This window comes from Physeter macrocephalus, chromosome 12 (genome assembly GCF_002837175.3).
Source record: "Physeter macrocephalus isolate SW-GA chromosome 12, ASM283717v5, whole genome shotgun sequence".
Classification (NCBI taxonomy): domain Eukaryota; kingdom Metazoa; phylum Chordata; class Mammalia; order Artiodactyla; family Physeteridae; genus Physeter; species Physeter macrocephalus.
The window spans coordinates 80,179,255-80,203,637 of NC_041225.1; the positions used below are offsets into that span (position 1 = coordinate 80,179,255).

Here is a 24,383-nt window from a genome sequence, read left to right on the forward strand (position 1 = left end):
CCCCTGGGCCTGCGCGTCCGGAGCCTGTGCTCCGCAACGGGAGAGGCCACAGCAGAGGGAGGCCCGCATACCACAAAAAATAATAAAAAAAAATAAAATAAAATAAATTAAAAAAAATAAAAACCCAGCATCAAATGATTCTCTGCACTGCCTCAGATGAGGATTATGTTAGCACAAGGGGGATAATTCCATTTTAGACTCTTCCTTTCAAGGCAAATCTCCTTCACCAGGCAAGGCTGCCAGACCCACCTGGACATGTTGGCATCCTGCCTCCACTCCTCGTTCCTTTCACCTGTACATCCAGGAACCATATCTGCTGTAGACAGTTACTGAAATAACAAATAAATATATCCACGTATCTGTGTTTTATTTTAATGTGAATTCTACCATAGCCTTATACACAGATTCTCTAACATGGTTAACATGGACATTTTAAGATCACCTAAAACATTTTAGGAAATCACAGTAAGATTTTATCACAACAGTTCATTAACATTAAAGGCAATCGATGGGAGATTTCTGAGTTATTCTCAAAAATCATCAAAACACGAACAACTTCGACATGAATAAGCCACTTTAAAAAATGAAATTTATCTTATTCAAACCAAAATAGAATGAATCTGCTTCTTACAGACTGAAATGGTTCTGTCCTAAAGGGTAAGTTTCAGGGTGATCACACAGTGCAAAGTGGGGACAGAAGTCCTGGTAGGTGAGAGGCCAAAGTCTGCATCTAGGTTTATGATTTTGCTTTTATTGTCTGCTGCTTTGCTGAGCCCAGAGTTCAGTGGGGTTCATAATTAATCAAGATCAAAGGATTACCAACTTGAAACAAACAAAATAACCCACAGCTAAAGAACCCTTTCTTCTCCTACGTTTTTCTCCAAAAGCAATTAATTTTCTTTGACTTCCCCTCTGTTTTACACACCCTTCCAAAAATGGTATTTACGATCCACATTTAAACCCCCAAAGACCAGCTAATGGAAATGTGAGATTACTAAACAAAATTAACTCTCACCACATTAAAGTACACATGTAATAGAAAAATTGGTGCTTCAAAACACAAACGGCAAAGGGAGTTGTTTAAAGTTAATCATCTCTAATTCAGGTCTTTAAATTGCAGCCCTTGAACTTCTGCACCTGACTTTCTCAGAAATCTTCCCTTTCTTTTTTTTTTTTTTTTTTTTTTTTTTTGCGGTACGCGGGCCTCTCACTGTTGTGGCCTCTCCCGTTGCGGAGTCTTCGGAAGTGCAGGCTCAGCGGCCACGGCTCACGGGCCCAGCCGCTCCGCGGCATGTGGGATCTTCCTGGACCGGGGCACGAATCCGCGTCCCCTGCATCGGCAGCCAGACTCTCAACCACTGCGCCACCAGGGAAGCCCCTTCCCTTTCTTAACAAATTAGAGAAAACAAAAAGGAAGAGAGTGCTTAATGATCACATGCTGAATTGATCCAGGAGAAGCACACCATATCTGCAACTTACTTTGAAATGCATAAAAAAAAATAACAGGGTGTCTCGGATGGACCGAGGGACGGATGGATAGATTATGTGGGTGATAAAGCAGTCAAAGTAAAATGCTAGTTTGCAGGCTGGAGCTGGTGGGTGTTGACTGTATACTTCTTTCAACTTTTCTGAACACTTGAAGATATAAGGAGAAAGAGAAAATTTATAGTGCTAGATTCTAAATGGAGATCAACACTAAACCTAGAAGATGCTGACAAAGGTACTGAAAAGTCTGGTTACTTCTCCTCACGTGATCCAGGACACATTTTCCATTATTTACCTGTCACCTACCACCCTCCACTCCAAAGCAAACCATGGTCAAAAGGTTAGGAATCTACTTTATCAACCTATGTTAATACCAAATTCTAAAGCTATAAAATCCTTTACAAGCCAGTCTTTAATAAGACCTGTTCTCAAAAGGAGGTGATAATTTCGCCCACAGGGAGGAAAGTCAGCATGTCCTGTTAGCGACAGGCTGACTGGATTATGATCCACGGGACACGGACACCCTTTCAGGAGGCAAGAATTACCAGTTCATTTAATTCCTTTTCTTCTAGGATTCTGCCACTTCCCTCATCAGAGATGAAAAGCTTAACAAACAAATAAAGCACACGTGAAGGATTTGTTCTCCCTGAAGAATTCTGGACCTCTTCCTTTCCCAGGTAGAGACTAGAATAGAGGTAGGCCTGCACGGAGAGCTTAGGTCTTCAATTATCACTAGTGAACAGCCACACAAGTTAGTTACTCACTTTTTAAGCTAGAAAGAATCGTAGAAACTAGCTACTCCAGACCCTTCACTCAGATGGAAGAATTAAAATCCAGACTGGAGAAGGGACTTGTTCAAGGTCACTGGCATTAGGGACGGATAAAGGACCAAGATCCAATCTCCAAACCACTCTCCCAGACTCCCCACGCTTTGTTTTAAAGGGGTCCAGAATTGTGGCAAAGGTCTCATATCTCAGCTAGGTCATCCGGAGGATATAAGAGAGGTTATTCTCACGGGTCTCTTAAAATGTACCGGATGGACAACTGATTGTCAAAGGAATCAAAGAGCAACGAAGAAGTATCACTAACATAGCCGCATGCAAAAATGGCAGAGCTGGGGGTGCGGCTGGGAAGTCCTCAGTTTGGCAAAGTTTCACACCAACGGAGGCAAATCCTCATTTTTGGATCCACAGGGTGTAGCTAGTGCCCTACGTCAGCAGACTTGACCTCTATGGCACAACTCCTTCTCACTCCTGGCTGAGACACCCCAGACCCACTGAGCCCCAGTTTGTTCCTATATAAAATGAGGGAGGGGGCCCAATGACCTTTGAGGTCCCTTTTCAACTTTGGCCTCTTTATAACTTTGTGTTAAAAAAAAAACACACGGCCGTAAAGTCATGCCAGAGGACTTAGCAAATATTCTACAAAAGCATATCAGAAAACTTTCAGCAGTGAAATGCAACCTAAAACATCTTTCGAATTGAAGAAAAACTCTGAAACCACAAAGACCTGAAACCACGACAAACTAACAGATAGGCTCCCTCAGTGCAAGTGGTATTATGCAATTATAAAGCTCCCAGGAGCAAAGGTGGGCTATCAAAGTACTATGAAAAAGCAAGAAAATGATGGAAGTTGCGTTTTAATAAGATCCTTTGAACAAAATAGGTACAACCTAGCCATCCGGCTGGGATTACACATCCACAAATGCGAGATTCTCCTTAGCCACAATGGAAGAAAATTGCCAAGACATACTTATGGAGCAAATTCAGGCAAAGAAAGAAGAGGGATTTGTCTCTTTTCTCCCAAACAGTTCATCCTATAAGCTTTATCATTTGACTCAAGATAGCCACTCCAGTACCAATCTTTACTACTTTCAGAGAGAAAGAGGGAAAATGTTAAGAAAAAGTAATGAAGCGATTGCTTAACTTAAAAATGGGAAGAGAGGGCTTCCCTGGTGGCGCAGTGGTTGAGAATCTGCCTGCAGATGCAGGGGACACGGGTTTGTGCCCCGGTCCGGGAAGATCCCACATGCCGTGGAAGATCCCACATGCCGCGGAGCGGCTGGACCCGTGAGCCATGGCCGCTGAGCCTGTGCGTCTGGAGCCTGTGCTCCGCAACGGGAGAGGCCACAACAGTGAGAGGCCCGCGTACCGCAAAAAAAAAAAAAAAAAAAAAAAAAAAAATGGGAAGAGACATTTACTTGTAGACCTTTGATAAAGCAACTCTGTGTACTTCAGGTTTCCCATTGGGTCCAGGCTGCTTCAATATCACAAATGAGCTCCGGTCAAAAAGTTTTCTTGTAAATCAGTTGTTTGAAACGAGAACATAATTTCCACACAGAACAACCTCAAATGGTGAGCAGCAAGGTTCCCAATTCAGTCCATGGAAGCCTAATCAATTCCTAAAATACCTGAATCACAGGTCTATTCCCAAAGGCTTTTTACTGCCCTCTGACAATCTCCTTAACAGAAGCCTGCTTCCCTCCTCTGGTGGAACAGCCAGTTCCACTCGGCTCTGGCTGGGTTTTGCCACGAGTTTTCCTCCCTGGGTGTTGGGTGGAGGAGAAAGCCCAAGCAAGGAGAAGCTCTTAAACTCCTCATTTAGGCTGCATTCTGGGTACCTGGAATTTGGCGCTACTGGATCTTGAAGAGGGCAGAAAAGAGCCAGCCTGATGATCGCCTGCTAGGAAGGCTGAGAAATCTTTACAGCTATGCAAGCAAGCAGACAAACCAAACAGAAGGCACGTAAGGTACCCAAACTCACAATGACTGGTTTAAATGCAGTGTGACAATGGTACCAGTACCAGCACTTTAGGAATGCCGAACAAGTGTCCCTGGGGAAACTGTTCTTTTCTTTTTTCTTTTTTTTAATAAATTTATTTATTTATTTTATTTTTGGCTGCGTTGGGTCTTTGTTGCTGCACACAGGCTTTCTCTCTAGTTGCGGCGAGAGGGGGCTACTCTTCGTTGCGGTGCATGGGCTTCTCACTGCAGTGGCTTCTCCTGCTGCGGAGCACTGGCTCTAGGCGTGTGGGCTTCAGTAGTTGCAGTACACGGGCTCAGTAGTTGTGGCTTGCGGGCCCTAGAGTGCAGGCTCAGTAGTTGTGGCGCATGGGCTTAGTGGTTCTGCAGCATGTGGGATCTTCCCGGACCAGGGCTCGAACCCGTGTCCTCTGAATTGGCAGGCGGATTCTTAACCACTGTGCCACCAGGGAAACCCTGTTCTTTTCTTTTATGACGGCAATGACTGCTGGTGAGCAGTCAGAAAGGCAGCCACAAGGCAAGGCTCACAGGATCAACACGCAGCAGCAACTCGACCAGTTCTTCATTTACACATAGAAGGACAGGATTTGACCTACGAGGGCAATTTCCTTCTGAGATACTACAAAACAGAGCCATCCTCTTGGTACACGTGCTTCCATTCAGATTCTTTCCTGACATAAAAGAACTAGGGGGTAAGGAGAATGTGTAGGCCAACTAGCTACCAAGATGGCTCACAGTTTCACAGCATCGTCTTAAAATATTGTTTCATTTGTAGGAGAGTATTCTAGTTTGACCTCAGAAAGAACTTCCAAGGAACATGAGAGATAATTAGGAAGACTAATAGCCATTTGATTTTAAGACTCATGATCTTCACGGATCATTGAGAGCCTCGGAGGCTAATAAGCTGCTGAATATGGGCTTTCAACAGGCTCGCTCCAGGGAGCCCGACCAAGCTATCGGTCATGCATTCAGCGGTAGCTAAAGACCACTGCCTGAGGCAAGTCAATCCGGCAGCCAGGGCCAACTTCTAGCAGAGAGCTTTACAGGCAAGGTGGCAGTCTGTGTGGCCCAACAGATGCAATTACACTACCCTGAAGCCATGCTGTGGCTGTAGGCTGCCATCTAGTATCAGGAAGAAAGGATGAAAGGGCTTCTGTCTTAATGCCTGATCAAGAGGAACTACTCACAGCCCAGCTCATTCCCCAGTGTGCTTCAGCAGCCTCTCAGGACTAAACCCACCCCTAGGGAAGTCACAATCCCTGCAGGAAGCATCCTGGACTGAAAATTGCTTCATACCCAGCAAATTCCCACAGTGAGAAACTCCGTATATGAAAGCTCTTGTGTAAACTGAAAAGGCTAGATAAACACAGAGTGATTTGACATGATGGCACTTTTTCTTGTGTGTTGGCATATAGGGAATTAACCCTCACATTTATTGAAGGTCAACTCCTATTTCAAAAGGCAATTAATTTCACATCCACGTTCATTGAAGCATTACTCACAATAGCCAAGAGGTGGAAACTACCTAAATGTCCATCAGGGCATGATGAATAAAGAAAATACATACAACAGAATATTTTTCAGCTTTAAAAAAAAAGGAAGAAATCCTGTCATATCTTACAACATGGATGAACTTTAAGGACATTATGCTAAGTAAAATAAGCCAGTTACAAAAAGCCAAACACTGCATGATTCCACTTTTAAATTGCATTATCTAAAGTAGTCAAACTCATAGAAACAGAAAGTAGAATGGTGGTTGTGAAGAGCTGGGGTAGGGGGATATGGGAGTTGTTTAACGGGTATAGTTCCAGTTTTTCAAGACGAAAAGGTTTCAGAGATGTGCTGTACAATAACGTACATATAGGTAACACTAATACACTGGACACTTAAAAATGGTTAAGATGGTAAATTTTATGCTATGTTTTTTGCCACGCACACACAAAGTCAATTAATTTGAGAAATAAAAAGGGGCCACTTGACATAGGTATACTCAAGAAGGACCCCAAATTCATAAATTTGGGACTTTGGCTAAAGAACATTTCTGTTGTCCTTAAGTAAACATTACCTCTATTTTAAAAAACCCACAAAACTCTCTTCTAATTATGAATGTAGCATATGTCCACTGTGCAAGCTACATGCATTATAACCACGCTTTGATTTAAGAAATATTCTTCTATACTGTGACGAACGATTAACAAACTGCAAGACCTTCTCACGGTAACTATAAAAGATTCTGTCACTTATAACTATAACTTATATAGTTATAAGTGACAGAATCTCTAAAAATATTTTTTATGATTAGTACCTTTTTATTTCTTCTATATCAACCTCAGTTTTTAAAATTATTTAAAACACACACACACACACACACTCACAAGGATTTTCTAATGGTTCCATTTCTTCAGCATGGGGGCTAGCGATGGTTTTTTTTTTTTTTAGTATTTTTCAAAGCAGAAAAAGGGGCTATTTTATTTTTCTTTGGAATGAGTTCCTGCCAGATTTTGCACACTGCAGTTCTCTGGCAATGTGATGAGAACACATGCCCACCCACAGACACTAATTTTGCTACTCACCCTTCCCAAGCAGCCTCTATGACACATGCTGTCTATACTCCATTTGATGGAATTCAAGAGGCCCAGTCAAACAGCAGGCCCCGCGGGGCCAGAGCAATGGCAGGCAACCCATCTCTTCCACTGGATGGGCACAAGGCATAAGTGTTTAAAAGAAAACCACAAAAAAGCCAAACCCAACTTGTACGTCTCCAATCTGAAAATCTTTACAACTCTATGAATTAACACTGAAAATGAAAAGTCATCTATTGGATTGAAATCTGGAAAGAGATAGTATCTTGCTGTGTGGTTCCTTGCACAGAGCTCTGTGAAGACAATGCAGCAAACTCCCCGAGCTGCACTCAAGAGGGTGCTCAAGGAAGGCAGCCTGTCCTGCAAGCCAGCAGCTTTCTAAGAGGGCTGAAGTGCCATCCTGGCACCAAGGCATTTGCTTGCTCTTTGGTGATTATCAGTCATGAAGAAATGCTGGTGATTAAGAATCCAACTATGAATGGGCACGGCTTCCATAACTGTCCCTCATCTGTCCTAAGACAATCTAGACATAGATGACAATGCAAACAGGTTGTCAGCAAACTTATACCTGGAAGAATGCTCAGGACTAATAAGAGTCCATACTGGTTTGATAAGAGAGTGGTCATTCACCCCGTTCACATCCTTAAGAGCGGGGGTTGATGCCCTAAGGCTGTTCTGTACATGTCTCTGGCTTTTCTGAGCCACACGAGAAAGTTGATATTCCCAGATAACGATACAAGATTTATCTACAAGTGCTATTAATCCCACCCACTGTGTAGGCAGAGTGGCCATAAACCCCGGATGTGGGGAGGACAGTGTAACAGCAGAACAGTGGGCAAAGGACAACAGGCAACGGGCAGGTCCAGCTCTCCCCCCGGGGGCTACAGTTACAACCACGCATCCATAAATCATCCACCAAGTACAGAAGAACAGACTGCAAACTCACTGAACAGGTCTCTCTAAATACAAGTAAGTATTTTTAAATGTTGATAGATAACCTATAGTATTTTGAAAGGATTACTGAATTCATTATAGCTTTGAGTCATTAGAATATAATTTTAGCCGATGCTAAAAAGGGGAGGGTTCTTCAAAACTCAAAGATTGGGAAAGACTGTCCTTGGTGTTTACTAATCTGTGCCACTAAAATATCCAGGACGCTCTAAGCTTTCAGAAGTCACCCTCCCTGACTGCCACTCCCCGCAAGGAAGAAGGGGAAAAAAAAATCCTCTGTCCCAGGTTGTCGGTCTATTTGGCTCAGAAGACACAGCCACCGAAACTATCAAATGAATTTTTTTTTTTTTTTTTGCGGTACGCAGGCCTCTCACTGCTGTGGCCTCTCCGTTTGCGGAGCACAGGCTCCGGACGCGCTGGCTCAGCGGCCATGGCTCACGGGCCCAGCCGCTCCGTGGCATGTGGGATCTTCCCAAACCGGGGCACGAACCCGTGTCCCCTGCATCGGCAGGCGGACTCTCAACCACTGCGCCACCAGGGAAGCCCTCAAATGAATTTTTGAGTAGGGCAGTTCTTTCTTTGATATGAGAGCCATCCAAGAAATGATAGATTCTGAAGAACCAGAAGGGAAGAGCTAAAAGTTGCTTCTACAAAGAACAATCAGTGGCCCCAGCTAATCCATGAATAAAAAACCCAGGAGGAAACTGTTGCCTATAACGATGGATCCCCACTGAAGAGGGAATGAAAGCAAGGACAGGGCTGGGCCCGGATCACAGCATTTTAAAATTTGACACTACCCAGCGCAGAGCTCTGAACAAGGGCAGCGTCTCACTCAATATCTATCAATCGCTTCCAAGTTGAATGATGGGAGACCCACGGTACCGACTATGCTCTGTATCCCCTCCTCTCCCTCAAAAGGAAAAGAAGGAATCGAAAACCAAGTGGTCATTCTGGACTGAGGCTCTTGGGGCTTAACATCCAAGGGGCTCCCAAAGGCTGCCATAACCCCAGGGGTGACTATCACCGCGGATGACAGAGATCAATATGCCCTGAGGGTGAAAAGTAACCAAAGCCGAAAGAAATCACGCTGCCCCGAAATAATGCGGACAGAACCTGAGTTAGTCTCGACTGCACCAATCACAGGAGACCAAGGCCTTTTCACAGACATAGAAAAACGCCAATAAATCAAGAACTTTAAATGAAATGTTTTTATATACCTGCCTGTAATACTTTCTGTAGGCCTCAAGGAAAAAAAGATATCAAAACCTAAGATTTTTAGAGAAATCAGGGCAAATTAGCTCATCTCCCCTTAATTCACATTATTTAGTCACATTATTTTTCTGATGACTTTTGACAAAATGAGCCCTGAGCTGAGTGTGGCATCCACCAAAGCTCCAAGAGACCCCCGTTCACTGTAAGATGGCAAAATTCAGGCTTTAGTTCAAGCTACATTTCTCAAGTAGCTTTTCTTCCATGACTTAAAAAAAAAAAATGTTAATGAGAAGGAATGAAAAGGACTCTCACTTTGAATCTGAAGTATTTTTTTAATATTGCCAAGTGCTATTATTAAATATTCACTATATATGTATGTGTACACACACACATATAAAAATAAGCAGTACAGATGTGGGCAGGAAAATTCTTAGCAAAACTCCCACATATTTCAAATACTGTTCTTCCACATTATTGTCCTCTACCATAATTAGCATGTTACAGCCTAACAGGTGGCTTTCATTTATAGAATGCAAAATTAATGAAATTTGGAGATGGTCCTGTCTTCAAAAACAAATTGGCCATTCTAAAAATAGTGTACCCCTTAATCTACAAAACAAACAGAAACACACCAAACAAACTCATTTCATGCTGGCTCACCATATCATCGGAATTGCTGAATGCATTTTAATAAGTAAATTTAATACATTTACTGACAGTTTAGAATACACATACCTCAAGGAAAACAAGTCATTATAATAGGCTTTACAAGAAAGGGGAAGAGAAAAAAAGACTGCCTGTTTTTCCAGCTTGGTAACCTCAGATCTGTTTAATGCTGTCTGAGTGATAACAAAATTTACCACCACAGACAGGACTGCTCCACAAATGCTAAATCTCAGGCAAATTTGTGGGCAATTGTGTTACAGGTCCTGACCCAGCCATTTTGGACAGACAGACCAGAAAAGCATAAATAGCACTGCTATAAACTAACTATAGCATCTGTCCCTAACAAGTAGGATACAAAAAGTATTTTTAAAAAATATGAGGAGACGCTGAATGGACTGTCAACACTTGGAGGAATGTTTAATACACTCAAATAAACAAGATATGTGCCTTAACTAGTCAGGCATTGTTTAAATTTAGTGAGTGAAGAGAGGGTCAGACAGGCGACACAGCCTCCCAATTATGCAGAACAATCCTTCAGATCATGTGAAAGCTATAATTAAATGTTGTTACCAAATCTCCACCACCCTTTCTCCCACCTAGAAAAAGTTAATGCATGAATTCAGTATGAGCAAATTATGATTTGCAAAAAAATATTCACTTAGTAGGGGAATAAAGCTTTCTGGCATTAAGTCATCCATCTTGGAGGGGTAGGAAAAAGCACAATATTGAAAAAAAATCCAACACAATAAATAAAATAGTTACCATTAGACCACCTCCTTAGTTCATCTCTGCTTATTCATTTTTTTTTTAAAGTTTTAAGCTACCCCACTCCCCACAAAAAGGTATACCACCTCTGCTGTTTCCTAGGCAGCATCTTTTAAACTCAGGGCTTAATAAAAGGGATGGGTTAACACCACTTCTATCTGAACATCTAAGGAGAAATCTGTTTCCATAAAGGAACATGAATGGACAAGAGCTCTGTGTCAATCAAAAGACCAGTGGTTACCTATCTGTCCTCGCACGTGGGTGCACACATACAAACACACATGCTTCAGTTCTGCACAATCAGAATAATTTTTTCTCCCCCCTTAAAAAATGTTAAAAGCAAACACCAGAAAGGCTAGGCAGAGGAGAACCACAAGAAAATGAAGTTCATATAAACAGTAAGCACATACCTGGCGGGCGATGCCATTTCCTCTACATTGTAGAGCCCAAGTGCTGGGTATTAGCATTATTACTACTATAGAGCTTCCGATAAAAATGGATCGGCTCTTGCGGACCTGAGAACCAGCTGGCTGCTTGAGAAGTGGTTTCCCCCATATATGATTCAGTCTCCTTGACAAATATACTGCATCGCACTGGATGAGTCATCTGAGGGCTAGTCCACATTTTATAGGCCTGTTGTGTCATTACTCACATTCAACATCCTGCTTCTCAAAAGTGGAAGCTGGAAGTCTGACAGCTGACAGATGCTTTTTCCAATTAAAATGTTGTTTAAAAAAAAATTCCTGTAAGTTATGATGATCAGTCATTGATGATACTGTGAAATGCACAGGGAGCAAATGGCACGGCTCAATACCCCAGATTACAGTCTATAGAACCACAAGTGCACGTTGTTTACCCACCCCCCATCCCCAAATAATTTTGTTCAGAGTTGAAAGGACCCTCCCTCCTCTTTTAAACTATCAGTGAAATCAGCACGTTGATTCTTATGTTGTAAGGTTACCTAGTTGCTGGAGCTTTGTCTAAAAAAAAAAATACATATCAAAATTTTGTCCCTGGAATAATTCTGTTAGGTGGGATAGTGGCATTGGGTTTATAAAATGTCTGCTTTTAAGAAAAAGTACGCTAGGGATGAAATGCTATAATATCTGGGATTTGTTATGAAATATTTTTGGCCCCAAAAGGGGAAGTTTCCAGAAATGTGACAACATCTTGATAACTGTTGCATCTGTGTCGTGAGTATAAGGGAACTGGCTATATTATTCCCTCTTCGTGTGAATAGCTTCGACAGTTTTCACAACAAAATATTTTTAAAAATTAAAAAAAAAAATTCAGTCCTATGGGCTAATCGTACCCACACAAGGCAATTTTCTAGTTAGGTGGGAACTCACCATATGTGTGAATGGGGGCATCAGTCACACAGGGCAATCAGGCGGCCCTGGGGGTGTGGGGGAGTGCCAGCTGGAAGGTACCGATACACGTGTCCTGAGGCCACCGTGAGGGTGCACCCACCCCCTGGCCAATCGATGCCTGGTGCCCTCTCCTCCCAAGACTGTCTGGTGGCTGTTCCATAGGCTTTCTTTGAGGACTTCACTCGTGAGCTCAATGTTGACATTACGAGGGATGGGTGACTCTTTCCAGCTTCCTTATATGGTTTTGGAAAGGTTCCATGAGAGATTATAGAAGTCCCATCCAAGTCCTCTCACACCAACAAACCTCACTGGAAGGTGGCATGGCGTTCGCACGACTCGCTTTAGGCTCAAATGGGATTACTTAAACCACCTGAAGGAGGAAGACAGCTTTGATTTTATGGCCAAGAGAAACCCCATATGTGGAAGCTCCAATGTATGTTAAAGGAAATCATTGTTGAAACTAGATGTTTAAAAAGCCATCTTTGTTGGTAGGTATGTTCTCAAAGTGTGACAAGTCATCACAGGACACTGGAAATACAGAGAGGTCCTATGAAAGCCTAGGGCCTCGGGACTGCTCCCTTTAGGGCTGACACCGAAGGAGAAAGGAGGAGCTGTCAGGTCGAGACTCCCACCTCAGCCACCAGCCAACCAGCCTCAAAGGACTGGGCAAAGAGGGCTGCAAACGGTTGTGATGGTCCTCACACCACATCAAGTGGCCCTCACGAATCCAGACTGTTCAGGACTGTGTGGGCCGAACTGAAGCCTTCCTTGGTTTTGACAGATTCTTTCCTCAATCAGACTGTAAGCTACAGGCTTATCAAAATGTCCCCTCGAAATTTAAAAGTAACCTTCCACACACCTGCAAAGTATGACTGACCTTAATGCAACAGGTAGAAATGGGAGGGATTAATGAACTTCTACCCTAATTTGAGTTTCTGTATTTAAGAAATAAATCCATACTTCATTAAAGAACTGTATAACTCGTATCTCACTAATTAAAAATACAAGAGTAGGGACTTCCCTGGTGGTGCAGTGCTTAAGATTCTGCACTCCCAATGCAGGGGGGCCCCGGGTTCAATCCCTGGTCAGGGAACTAGATCCCACATGCCACAACCAGGAGTTCGCATGCCACAACTAAGAAGCCAGTGAGCTGCAACTAAGGCTGCGAGCTGCAGCTAAGACCTGGTGCAACCAAATAAATATTTTTTTAAGAATACAAGAGTAATAGCAATAATATTGTACATACACGCAGAGAAAAGGAATGAGAATATGGCAAATACGGTAAATTGTTAACAAATGGAGAATTGGATATAGAGGAGTCCTTCACACTATTCATTTCTCACTTACAGAAAAGCTGAAAGTTTCAAAATAAACACAGAAACACAAAATACACAATCCCTGTTACAAAAACAAAGAAAAAAAAGATTTTTATGGATTTAATAACCACCATAGTCTTGCTGCTGCTACCCTCGCTCATTAAAAAAAAAAAAAAAATCTTAGACCATAAGGAAACTTACCAAAATGTAAACGTTAGGAAAGCCTCTGGGTTAGAGTTTCTCAAAGGGTGTTCCTTGCAAACAATTTTATAAGAGGCTCCAAAAACAAAACCAAACCAAACCCCCCTGAACAAACATTTTGGGAAAACAACATACTCCATCCTTGAGAATGCCGTTTGTTTAATGTTGCATTTCACAAGCTCATCTGACCACAGCAACCCCTCACCCATTACCATCCCTATGAGCTGAAGAAAGCACTTTGGGAACTACTGCTGTAGGTAATGGGTTATGGAATGCTTTTTTTCCCTGATCTTTTACTCTAAGTTTTCTTCAGAACACACCTCACTTATTATAAGAACAAAAGACACGCAGACTTGGTTTCTGCCATTTGTAATGGAGATTTCCATTTGGCTGACTTGCACACTGATGACCACCCGCAGTCTCCCCTGACCACGCTACAATGGCCTCGCCACCATCAGTGCCAGTCGAGGACCCTTGCACCTGTGCACAGCAGGTTGACAGCTCATGCTGGTGTTGGTGTTTCTGTTAAGAGCGGGTAGGCCCTGGCTGAGGCCATCCAGAAGAGCTGCCCGGGCCCAGCTCCACCTTGCCAGCCTCAGAGCACTGGGTCTTGGAACGTGAAAATCAGCCTGGAGGTCTCTGGCTTCTGAATTCCCTAGGCCTTTAAATATTCATCTCCCAGCACTGATCCTTGGATGTTAAGAAGTAGAACTCCCTGGGAAGCACAGCAGAACATGGCTTCCAATTTCTTGGAACTCGCTAAAGGACTCTTTTATTTTTTTCATTCTTGCCATGTATTAATTTATACAAGAGTTTTCAGCAACTATCTGTTTGCATGTATTTTGGGGGGGGGTGGCTAAAGTCCAAATACTGGTTAATGTCAAGATCTAAAAGCATAAAAGCAAACGTGAGTGCCAATGATGTAGGTACCGTAGGCTGTGCTGTGTGGTGGTAAAGAGCTTGAGGCTGGAGTTAAGCTATCTTGGTTCAAAATCCAGCCTGGCCCTTAGCTATGTTATGTAACTTCTCTAAGCCTTTGCTTCTTTGTCTGTAAAATGGGTATAATACTATTAATAACCTCAGAGAATTGTTCTGAATGGGATAAATGTGATCATTCACAATAAGTACTTAGCATAGGGCCTGGCCACATACAGAGCACTCATTAATTTATGCAAACAACCACCATGAGGATGTTAGCAAGTTTTATGAATTTAGACTGTCAGGGGTGGGCAAATCACGGCCAGCCACCACACTGGTCTGTGGCCTATCGTCTGTGGCCACTTTAGAGCTACGAACGCAGAGTTGAGCAGTTGTGACAGAAACCAGATGGTCCCCAAAGTGAAAATATTTACTATCCAGACCTCTACAGAAAAAGTTTTTCGACCCCTGGTGATTAACGTCTGGGTGGATAAAGAACCAAGTCTTTTCCCTATAGAAGTTTTGGTCGTTGCTCCCTTATTCTGCTTAATATCTCAATTTAGAATCGGATACACAAGCATTATTTATGGTGATTTGGTCCACATGAGCTGTGTAGCTCACGCTTTCCTTACAATGCAAAACACACACCACAGTGCTCTGTCTCGTGGCGGGTGGGGAAATCTACAGAGCCTGAGGTTGCCTGTTGGTCTTTCCGCCTCCCCTCCTTCCTGACCTCCCCTATTTCAGAGTCCAGTGACCGCAGCTGATGTGATTCCACAGCTGTAATTTCCCTCCCCCAAGTCACATCTGTGCATTATGTCGAAACCACATGTGTCCCCAGAGCCTCAAGTAAGAGGTGAAAGATGATCTGGAAGAAGCATTTAGGAAACTGAGCAAAAAGAAATGAAGGATGCTTTCAAGAGGGCTGGACAGCCATGGGCAAGATTCATACAGCACAAGGGGCCTTCAGAAACAACGGCTGCTGCAACACTGCCCCTGCCAGCAGGAGTCCTGTAAGGAGACTGGGGGCCAACCCAGAAAAATGAAGAACCCTCCTCAAAGGCAGGTCCCAAGACTCATCCCCGCATCCAATTGTGCTGCCTATTTTCTTTGGCAGGAACGCTTGTTTATATGGGGAAAATAAACCCACAGTATTAATGGATAATGCAGGTGAAGGGACTCCTGGGACTGGTCTCTGGGAGAGGAAATTTGAACAAAAGAAACCATTCTAACTGCCTTCAGTTAGTTCTCTTATCAAAAAAAAAAAGTCTTAGCCAGCTGTTCTGACAGAGATGAAATCTGAGGTGTACTTAGACACCCAGTTTTTCTGGTGGTCACTTGCCTTCCTGGCATATATCAACATCTCTGCGATGTCAATCCAATAGAAAACTGCCTGTGTTGAATACGAAAGTGAAGGATGAGCGCTGGACTACGGCTGGTCAAGAAAGCGGAGGGAAGCAGAGGATTTCAGAGATGGCATGCAGAGTGACAAATCGCACTTGAAGCCAAGTCAGTTTTCAGCTGTGTTCCTTAACGTGTAACTGTCTAGCACAGGGGTAAAGTAAGGCTTTCTCCAAAGCTCACAGTTAATTTGGGGATGTTCAGCTCGGCCAGAGCCAGAAGACCTGCGATGATTAAATGCATATGAGCTGTTAAGCTAAGCAGATCTTTTTTTTTTTTTTAATAATGGTCCCTATGATATGAGGACCTTTCAGAGCTGGGCTTGGTGGATTCAGCCAGGTTTCTTTAGGGAAAGGCAACAGGAACTCACATTCACCCAGTGCCCATTTGGTGTGGGGTACTCTGTATGGCTATATTAATGCACCCACAAATTTTGTTCCTGGCCTGTGTGGAGGAAAACGGGAATGAGCTACTAGGTCGATTTAGGCTAGATAGTCTGAATTTTTCAGCACAGGATGTTACACAAACAAGACTGATAAAAGAGGAAGAAGGAGTCTGAAATACATCACAAATATGGGAATGTCACCCTGGGAAATTACAGAAGAAACCATGGACTTGATTAGCAAGGAATAGGTAAGAACATTCAGGGTTCTGGGTCTATGGCCGAGCTGCAGGCCAGGCGTCCAGCAGATCACTTTTCGCTTCCAGCCTGGAGAGCAAACAGGGCAACAGGGCCTGCCCTCAGAGACCTGGGCTGCAGACAGAAACCAAACCTACATCTAGGGGTGGAACTTTAAGTTCAAGGGATGAGGTTGCCTCAAGACCTGGAAAGACACACTTTCTCTCTGTCTCTGTCCCCATACACTCATATAGGGAGTGCCTAAGGGGTGACCCTTTATGTACTTATTAACATCTGCTAGGCTGAACAGTGAGGTCTTTGCTTGAAATCTGCTTTAGGTTGGATGGCTTATTCCTCAAGGTACACTCATTATCATGAGGATCACGGCACAGACTGAGCATACTAGACCCAAATCTGCCATCAGCCTAGCTCGGTCCAATCTGTTGTCTTCCTAACTTCAGGCCAGAATTAGACCCGAAGCCAATCAAATGCTGTATAATTGCAGGGACAGTCTTCAGAAGAGGAATCTACCACTCATCTTGATTGCTGTTGGTCACTAAAAACATATGCAAGACAATGGTAGTCACCTCTATTTGTCAGATGGCTCTACAGGTATTCAGCTGTGGAAATAGAAATCTCTTCTGAGAACTCCCAAGAGTACTCTTTAATCATCTGCCTACGTATACAGCACACAAGACTGGGGTTAGAAATCCTGCAAATTTATTCTGTTGGGAGGCAGTAGGTTGGGCCTGGCTTCACCACTAGCTATGTGACCTTGGGCTGCAGAGTCCCTTCTTTGTGCCTCAATTTCCTTGTCTAGAAAACGCAGAGCTTAAACTAGTTCAGTCCTTGAAGCTCCAAAATTGTACAAAGAATGGATTGATAACAGCTAAACGAGAAAACTGCCTAGTAATGCAAGCAGACAGAGGAGAGAGTGGAGTGGAAGGAAAGCTGGGCAGTGCTGGTGGATCAAGACTAAGGGCTTGTGGGTGCAGAGCTATGTTCCTGACCCTGGATCTAAGAGACCAGTTTAAATTAACCCACCCGCTTAAAAGGATGCGGATCTCGCAGCTTGCCCAGCCTGCCCTCTCAGCAAGCCCTTGCTGCCCTCAAGGGCAATGGCAAGGTCTCAGCCTGAAAGTCTGAGGGTGGGAGCGCCAGCAGGTGCCCCCAGAATGGGGCCCTGGGCCAAGAGGAGCTCTCCTGACAGTGCAGCCTTGAGGTCACATGGCAGCCACTGGCCAGGGCTGCTCTGTCCCCTCCCCCTCCCCACCTTACTTGTATTTAACCAGGAAAAAATGTGATAGCACATGGATAGCCTAGGCAGTGGATAAATACCTCAGAAGTCCTCTTGCAGCAAGTGCCTGTATATGTTGTGGTTATTTTCTACCTTACATGTTCTCAAATGTTTATATTTCAATAAACCTCTACCTCTTTCTCTCTCTCTCTCTCTCTCTCTCTCACACACACACTCACACTCACACACACACACACACACACACGCACGATGAGGATCTCATGCCAAAGCTGGAAATGACTTTTCCTTACAAACAACATTAGTCAACAATAGCAGCTAATGTCAACATTAACCATGGTTGTATTACAGGCAGGTGCTGAGCCTTACAATCTCACAGGACTTTTAATCACAGACAGAAACCAGAGATAGGGGATCAGTCTAGCACACCCTCTTCTCCGTCTTCATGGCTATCAGTACCACAATGACAGCATTTTGCTATGATTTGCACGTTACCTTTGCCACTGGACTTGAGATTCTTAAGAAAAGGTTTTTTTTTTTTTACTTTTGTAGCTAAGCGTCTGGCAAATGGTAAACCCTTGGTAGATTGAGTTTCTTCCATTCATTCAACAGATGCAGGTTAACCTTTATTGGTTTAAATAGGGGGTGGAGATTAACTGCTATTGTTGACTCATGTTTGTAAGGAAAAGTCAATTCAAGCTTTGGCATGAGATCTGCATCCTTTTAAATGTGTGGGTTAGATTAAATTTAATGTATTCTTTGCCACTATCTGAATCTTATTAAAAAATAATTGGGAAATAGTATTTCCCCATTTTTCTATTTATTCATTTCTGATTTTAAAAAACAAAAGATATTGTATGTAGGGCTTAGCCAGATTTTTTTCTTCTGTCTTTTAGTTCAGCACCCCCTTGTGGTAAATAAGTGATTTACAGGTATAGCACCTTATGGGCCTTAACTGTTAACTAAAAACCAGAAGAGCAGCCTAGAATTCTAAAATGAACCTTAGAAATATCTACTTCTACACCAACCACATTTGACAGATGAGGAAACAAAGATCATCGGCCAAGTTTCTTGTTCAAATTCAGTTGTAGCAGCCAGAAAGGACTGGGCCTAAAACTTCTGACACTAAGTCCATTGTTCTTTACTGAGAATTACCTACCTAGCTAAAACCAAAATCATCCCTAAATTCTGTCACATTGTTTTTGTTGTTGTTGTTGTTTTTGTGTGTGTGGTATACGGGCCTCTCACTGTTGTGGACTCTCCCGTTGTGGAGCACAGGCTCCGGACGCACAGGCTCAGTGGCCATGGCTCACAGGCCCAGCTGCTCCGCGGCATGTGGGATCTTCCCCGACCGGGGCACAAACCCGTGTCCCCTGCATCGGCAGGCAGATTCTCAACCACTGCGCCAGCAGGGAAGCCCTGTCACATTGTTAACTTGTTTTCGGAAAAGCAATCAGAGATGATTCCAAAACAAGAAAAGTAGATGACAGTGTCCAGAATATGTACCTGCACTAGAATTCTCAGGTACCAGGTTAAATAAATCATCAGAAGGGTAGCCAAAGTTACTCATTATTCTGAAAAGTGTTTCTGACTTTGCCATCAACATTTAAGTTCTATCAGAAATTTAAAAAATGGGCCAGTGAAGCCGAGTTAGGGCTTGCCAGTCAATACATTGCAAACTATCAGATAAAGATTACAGATCACTGCCATAGGCACCAACTTCTTGAGTTCTATGTAGGGAAGGCATAGGTGGTGAACACACAACTTGCTTCAAGTATCCCCCTTTCTCAGGAACCAAATATTTATAATGTACTACAGGGACAGAGGAGGGCTTACTCACTCTCTTCACTTAGTTGCCATTTAAAAGGACAGCCTTCAAGTTTTACTAAAATAAGTATCAGATGGCTAAGAGGGAACAGTGAGGGGGAATGGACAATGAATGCAGGTCCCACCTATTTTATAGATGAAAAACCAAAGAGTAAGCCCCAAATGCACAAATTGGAATAAAATATAAAAGGTACATTTGTGGCAGAGCAAGAATAGGTCCTCAGTGTCCTTGAATTTCATCTTTCAGAGTGCTTTTAAACAAGGCTTGTTCCTTCGTGTTCTTTGTTTGAAGTCTCCCCAAAGATTCTCTCTGCCCCTCTTTCTCCACTCAAGGGGGAGAAAACTGTTCCATGGACTTCATTTGTTTGTTTCCTGTGAGCCCCGAGGAATTGCCTGATACTGAGAATATGCTGGATGTGAAGAGTAAGTCTTAATATCAGAACATTCCATGCTCCTAGGGTGGGACCAGTTCAGCTCAGAGGGATTTTGCTACCACTCAAAAGAAGCTGAAAATAAATACAAACATAGACAATATGGCGCACAGGATGCCAATGCATAAGCAAAAGATTGCACAGAGGGATTAGAATGGGAAAGGAAGCCATGCCCACCTTCCCCAGCTCCACCTACCACGCCTCCTCCTCGGAAGACAGCAGCTAAATGTGCAGGAGGACACAGGCAGCCCACCTTCCCTGTCCCGTACAGTTCAACTTTGGACCTCAGGATGAGGAAGGGGAAAAGCCTATGGGCTGCAGAATTGCACCAAATATTTATAATCTACTACTGAGCAAGGTTTCATGGGAAGAACATGGCACACATTCCCTGGGCTGGCCAGAGCCTCACTGGTCCATTTCACAACAGACCTGGCATGTTTAAGTATAGGTAATCAGTGGTCAGAAGCTTGTAAAACAGACTAGCTGGGGCATAACAAGTAATCAATTTATCTGTACAATGTAAGTATAGATGTATTTATCCCTTTTAATTCAGTTAATTGTTCTGCTTAGGTAACACATTCATGATTCATAAACCAAAATATAAAAAGGTATACTCCCATCACAATCCATCTGTCCTGTTTCTTCTCCCACCCGACAAGCCAGCAGTAACCACCTTTTAAAAGTTGTGTAACCTTCCGGGGTTTATGCAAATACATTTATTCTCACCCCTTCTCACAAAAATGGTAGCATGTCAGTCACTTGTTCTGGACCTTGCTTTTTATCCCTTGGAGATCTTTCCATATGGGAACATAAGACAACTAATTCATTCCCTTCTAACATCTGTACAATACCCGATTATAAGGATGCACCATGGTTTATTTAACCAGGTCCCTTATTAATGAACATTTAGGCTCTTCTAAACCTTTTGCCATTGAAAATAATCCTGTGATGAACAACTTTATATATCAGAGTTGCTTTTATATATTAAGATGTTTACTTATTGCTCTGTAACTACCTGATCGTAGTACAGCGATAGAAGGAAGAAAATCTTACAACTACAAATCCATCTGAAATCTTGACTTCAGAAAAAAATCATATTTTGGAAGTATATAAAAGGAGATTTTGATGTGGTATGATACATATGGAGTAGCCACTCCATCGACACTTGTAGAAGGAGTGAGACAGAATTCAATTATTATTTAAATTCTGACCCCTCAGAATTATTATTATTATTCAATTATTATTAAATGATAATTCAATTACCATTCTTCTCCTTCTCACCGCCCAAAAGCCTCAGCACCCATCCATCCTAGGGGCCATCCAGGCATCTGCCCCTTTAAGAAATTCTAACAGCATTCTATCTCATAGACATTGTGCCGAAGCGATGACTATGAGGTGTCTAGTGTGGCCTCAGAGGGCACAAGGTAACCCTCTCTGTCTCTGGTCATCATCTGAACCTAAACTCAGAGGTCCAGCTGGAGGTGAAGGCACACAGAGCCAGCTGCACCCCTGGGGAGGCAGGGCTGAGCTGTAGGCTGCTCCCCGCATCAGAGCCTCAGTCCCAGGTGAACCCCCAGAAGTAAACAGCTAATAGGACCCCTCAGCAGAGCCCAGAGAGAGCCCAAGAGGCAGTCCTAGCCCTTCCCAGCCACCACCTCCAGCACAGGAGCAAGAAATTCTAAGCTGTCCACGGAGCTGACTCATAATTCTCTTTTCACAAGCATCCTGAAGGTTCTATTCTAAGTTTACCAAAGGGAACATGCCTTCAGGCAGAAGCAGAGCAGCTCAGAAGTGGCTGCAGCTGGGGCCTCGATGAGGATTTCCTCTGTGACAGGTCAAGGTCCCACCAGAACGGCTAAGAAAAGTACGGAGCAGACCAAATGCCATTTACACCTCCTTGCAGAGGTCCACATGCATCATTACCTGTGTTTGTACACAACGATGGCTTAATTACCCCAGGGTTAAAGTCAAACATTAAAAATGAATTATACTTGTTTGGACCCGAATTGGAACAAACCAAATGTACAAAAGCATTTTTTAAAACAAATGGGAAAAAAAACTGAACATGGATTTGTTATTAGATGAGATTACATAATTACTGTTAATTTTCTTAAGTGTGATGATGGTATTGTGGTTATATTTTTTAAGTCATTTCTTAGAGATACATATTGAAGTATTTATGGATGAAATGATGCATGGGATTTGCTTTAAAATACTACAACGCACCCCATCTCTTCAAAAAAGTGTGTGGTGAATGACTGACTGCTGAGCGGTGAGGACATGGGTTCCATTACACTGCCCTCTTTTTGTAAAAAATAAATTTATTTATTTTTATTTTTGGCTGCGTTGGGTCTTTGTTGGAGCACATGGGCTTTCTTTAGTTGCGGCGAGCGGGGGCTACTCTTACTTGCGGCGCACGGCTTCTCATTGCGGTGGCTTCTCTTGTTGTGGAGCACGGGCTCTAGGCACACGGGCTTCAGTAGTTGTGGCTCGTGGGCTCTAGAGCGCAGGCTCAGTAGTTGTGGCACACGGGCTTAGTTGCTCCGCGGCATGTGGGATCTTCCCGGACCAGGGCTCGAACCTGTGTCGCCTGCATTGGCAGGCCAATTCTTAACCACTGCGCCACCAGGGAAGTCCTATATTGCCCTCTTTACCTTTGAGAATATGTAAAATGTTTCATAAGAAAACACGTTGTTTTAATAGCTATATGCCACTGAGACCTCACTACTGAGGAGGACAGGCAGTTCAACCCCTAGGATGGACATCTTGGTCCCAGATAATAGAGTTAGTGACCCCACGAAAGCAAGTCAACTCAGTAAGTAACTGCACCAGAAGATTTTTCTTCCTGTCACGTAAGACACTGGTTCTCAAACTTGGCTGCACATTGGAAACACCTGGGAGTTGTGTGTGTGTGTGTGTGTGTGTGTGTGTGTGTGTGTGTGTGTGTTTTTTCAAATTGGTGCCTAACCTAATTGTTTGAGGGCATGGTCTGAATTTCTAGATTTTTCAAAGTTCCAGGTAATTCTAACAGACAGCAAAGTTTGAGAATCAGTGCTCCAGAAACCTAAAAGCATGGTTCAGGAAAAAGTCAGGGGTAAGTGTGAGAGGACAGTGGAAGCTAGACACCTTCTGCTTGAGTCTACCTGCAACCTCCTTAGTCTACTTAGCTGTCGGTCCAGGGCCCCCAAGTCTGGGGTCCAGTCCAAGCTTCCCTGAATTACTGGTGCAATTAAGGAGGACACTAGAGCTATACAGTACAACCGGGGACTTGGCAAATAGATCAAAGCCAGAAGCTGGGCCTACTTTAAATCCAAACAAGAGATGACCTGTTATCAACATCAGGCTTAAAGTTCACATGACTGTCCACCTTCACTCACCTGGGCATTAATTAAGTGCCAATGTGCATCCTGCTGAGGCCACACTGTGTTTACCACAGAAAAGCTCCTGTTCTAAGAGGAGACGGTGGGTCTTAGGCAGCTTAATGGGTTAGAGCTGCTGAGCAATGGACCCCTAAACAGCTGACCTTATTCAAAGCAGAGAGGAAGTGGCAATTCTCCTCTTGGGAGTATGAGCCTCACCCTCACAGAGGGACTGGGGAAATTTTCCTGTGACGGGTGGCATATTCTGATGTACAACTGTGGGTCTCTGCCCACATTTCTGTGGCAATGGGGTTAATTCTGGTGTCATTCTCAGGGCCCTGGGAGAGGTGGAGAGCTTGCATCTGTCAAAGCTCCTCATAGACAGAACCCCTCTGACCCTCTCTCACCACCACCCTGAAGTGTTATTGTGTTCTCCCTTTACACAGGACAGAAACGAGGCCCAGGCAATGCTATGACGCCATAGTCAACCTGGCAATAGAGAGCAGAGCTGGAGTTCGACCAACCAAATTCCACAGCCACGTCCTCCAAGATAAACTGAACGTGGCACCTCTCACACCCACCCATAGAAAATAATCCAAAGGTTTATTTGGATTATTAAATAAACCTTTGGATTATTGGTGGCCCAGCCTTCCTGGATGAACCTATTAGTCATCATGAGCATCTTTAGACACCAAACCCTTGAACTTTCTTCCATCATTCCACAGGGACATGCGTTTGTCCTCCACCCCTGGTGAGCCCCAGCTGAGTGCTGCTCTCCAGCCACTCAGAAGTCCGTGGAATCCGGAAGAAGGGAGGAGTCCTTCTCACATGCCCAGCTTTAAAGTCCTGGCGGAGGACAGCAAGCTGAGGGCCCTTCGCTAGACATACACACACTCCCACCTTCAGATCTGAATTCTGTGCATCACAAGGGGTAAACACACCCGGAATACACGTCAACCCAGGGCCAAAGCCAGATCTTGGCCTCTTACTCCTTGGATGCAGGGAACCTCCTGCTAGGAGCTTCATCAGCAGCTACACAAGTGGCAAATGAAAGGCCAACTCAGCTGATACTTAATCCAGTAGGTGTACATAAGACTAATTTTTACTCCCAAAACACAACCTTATAGGTCTTAGTACTGCCCACTTACCGTCAAACCCCTGCCTTTAAAGTTTTGGTCCTAGGAGATTCTGTTAATGTTCCAAAGATGCTGTCCCAAGTCAAAGCTGCCTGGAACCCTTCTTCTGGAACTGCCTTCAAGGCTA

General features: G+C 43.6%; 1 protein-coding gene across 2 annotated transcripts in view; it reads right to left on the bottom strand.

The window, feature by feature from the left end:
• SPRED2 (sprouty related EVH1 domain containing 2) overlaps positions 1-24,383 on the bottom strand; it is a 127,517-nt gene that overhangs the window by 43,724 nt on the left and 59,410 nt on the right. Inside the window, exon 4 of one of the 2 annotated variants that reach the window (XM_028497216.2) lies at positions 250-329. The exons of the other annotated variant lie outside the window; for it this stretch is intronic. Coding sequence (XP_028353017.1) covers positions 250-311 — 62 coding nt within the window. The 5' untranslated portion in view covers positions 312-329. The remainder of the gene's footprint in view (positions 1-249; positions 330-24,383) is intronic. 2 annotated transcript variants of the gene reach the window in all.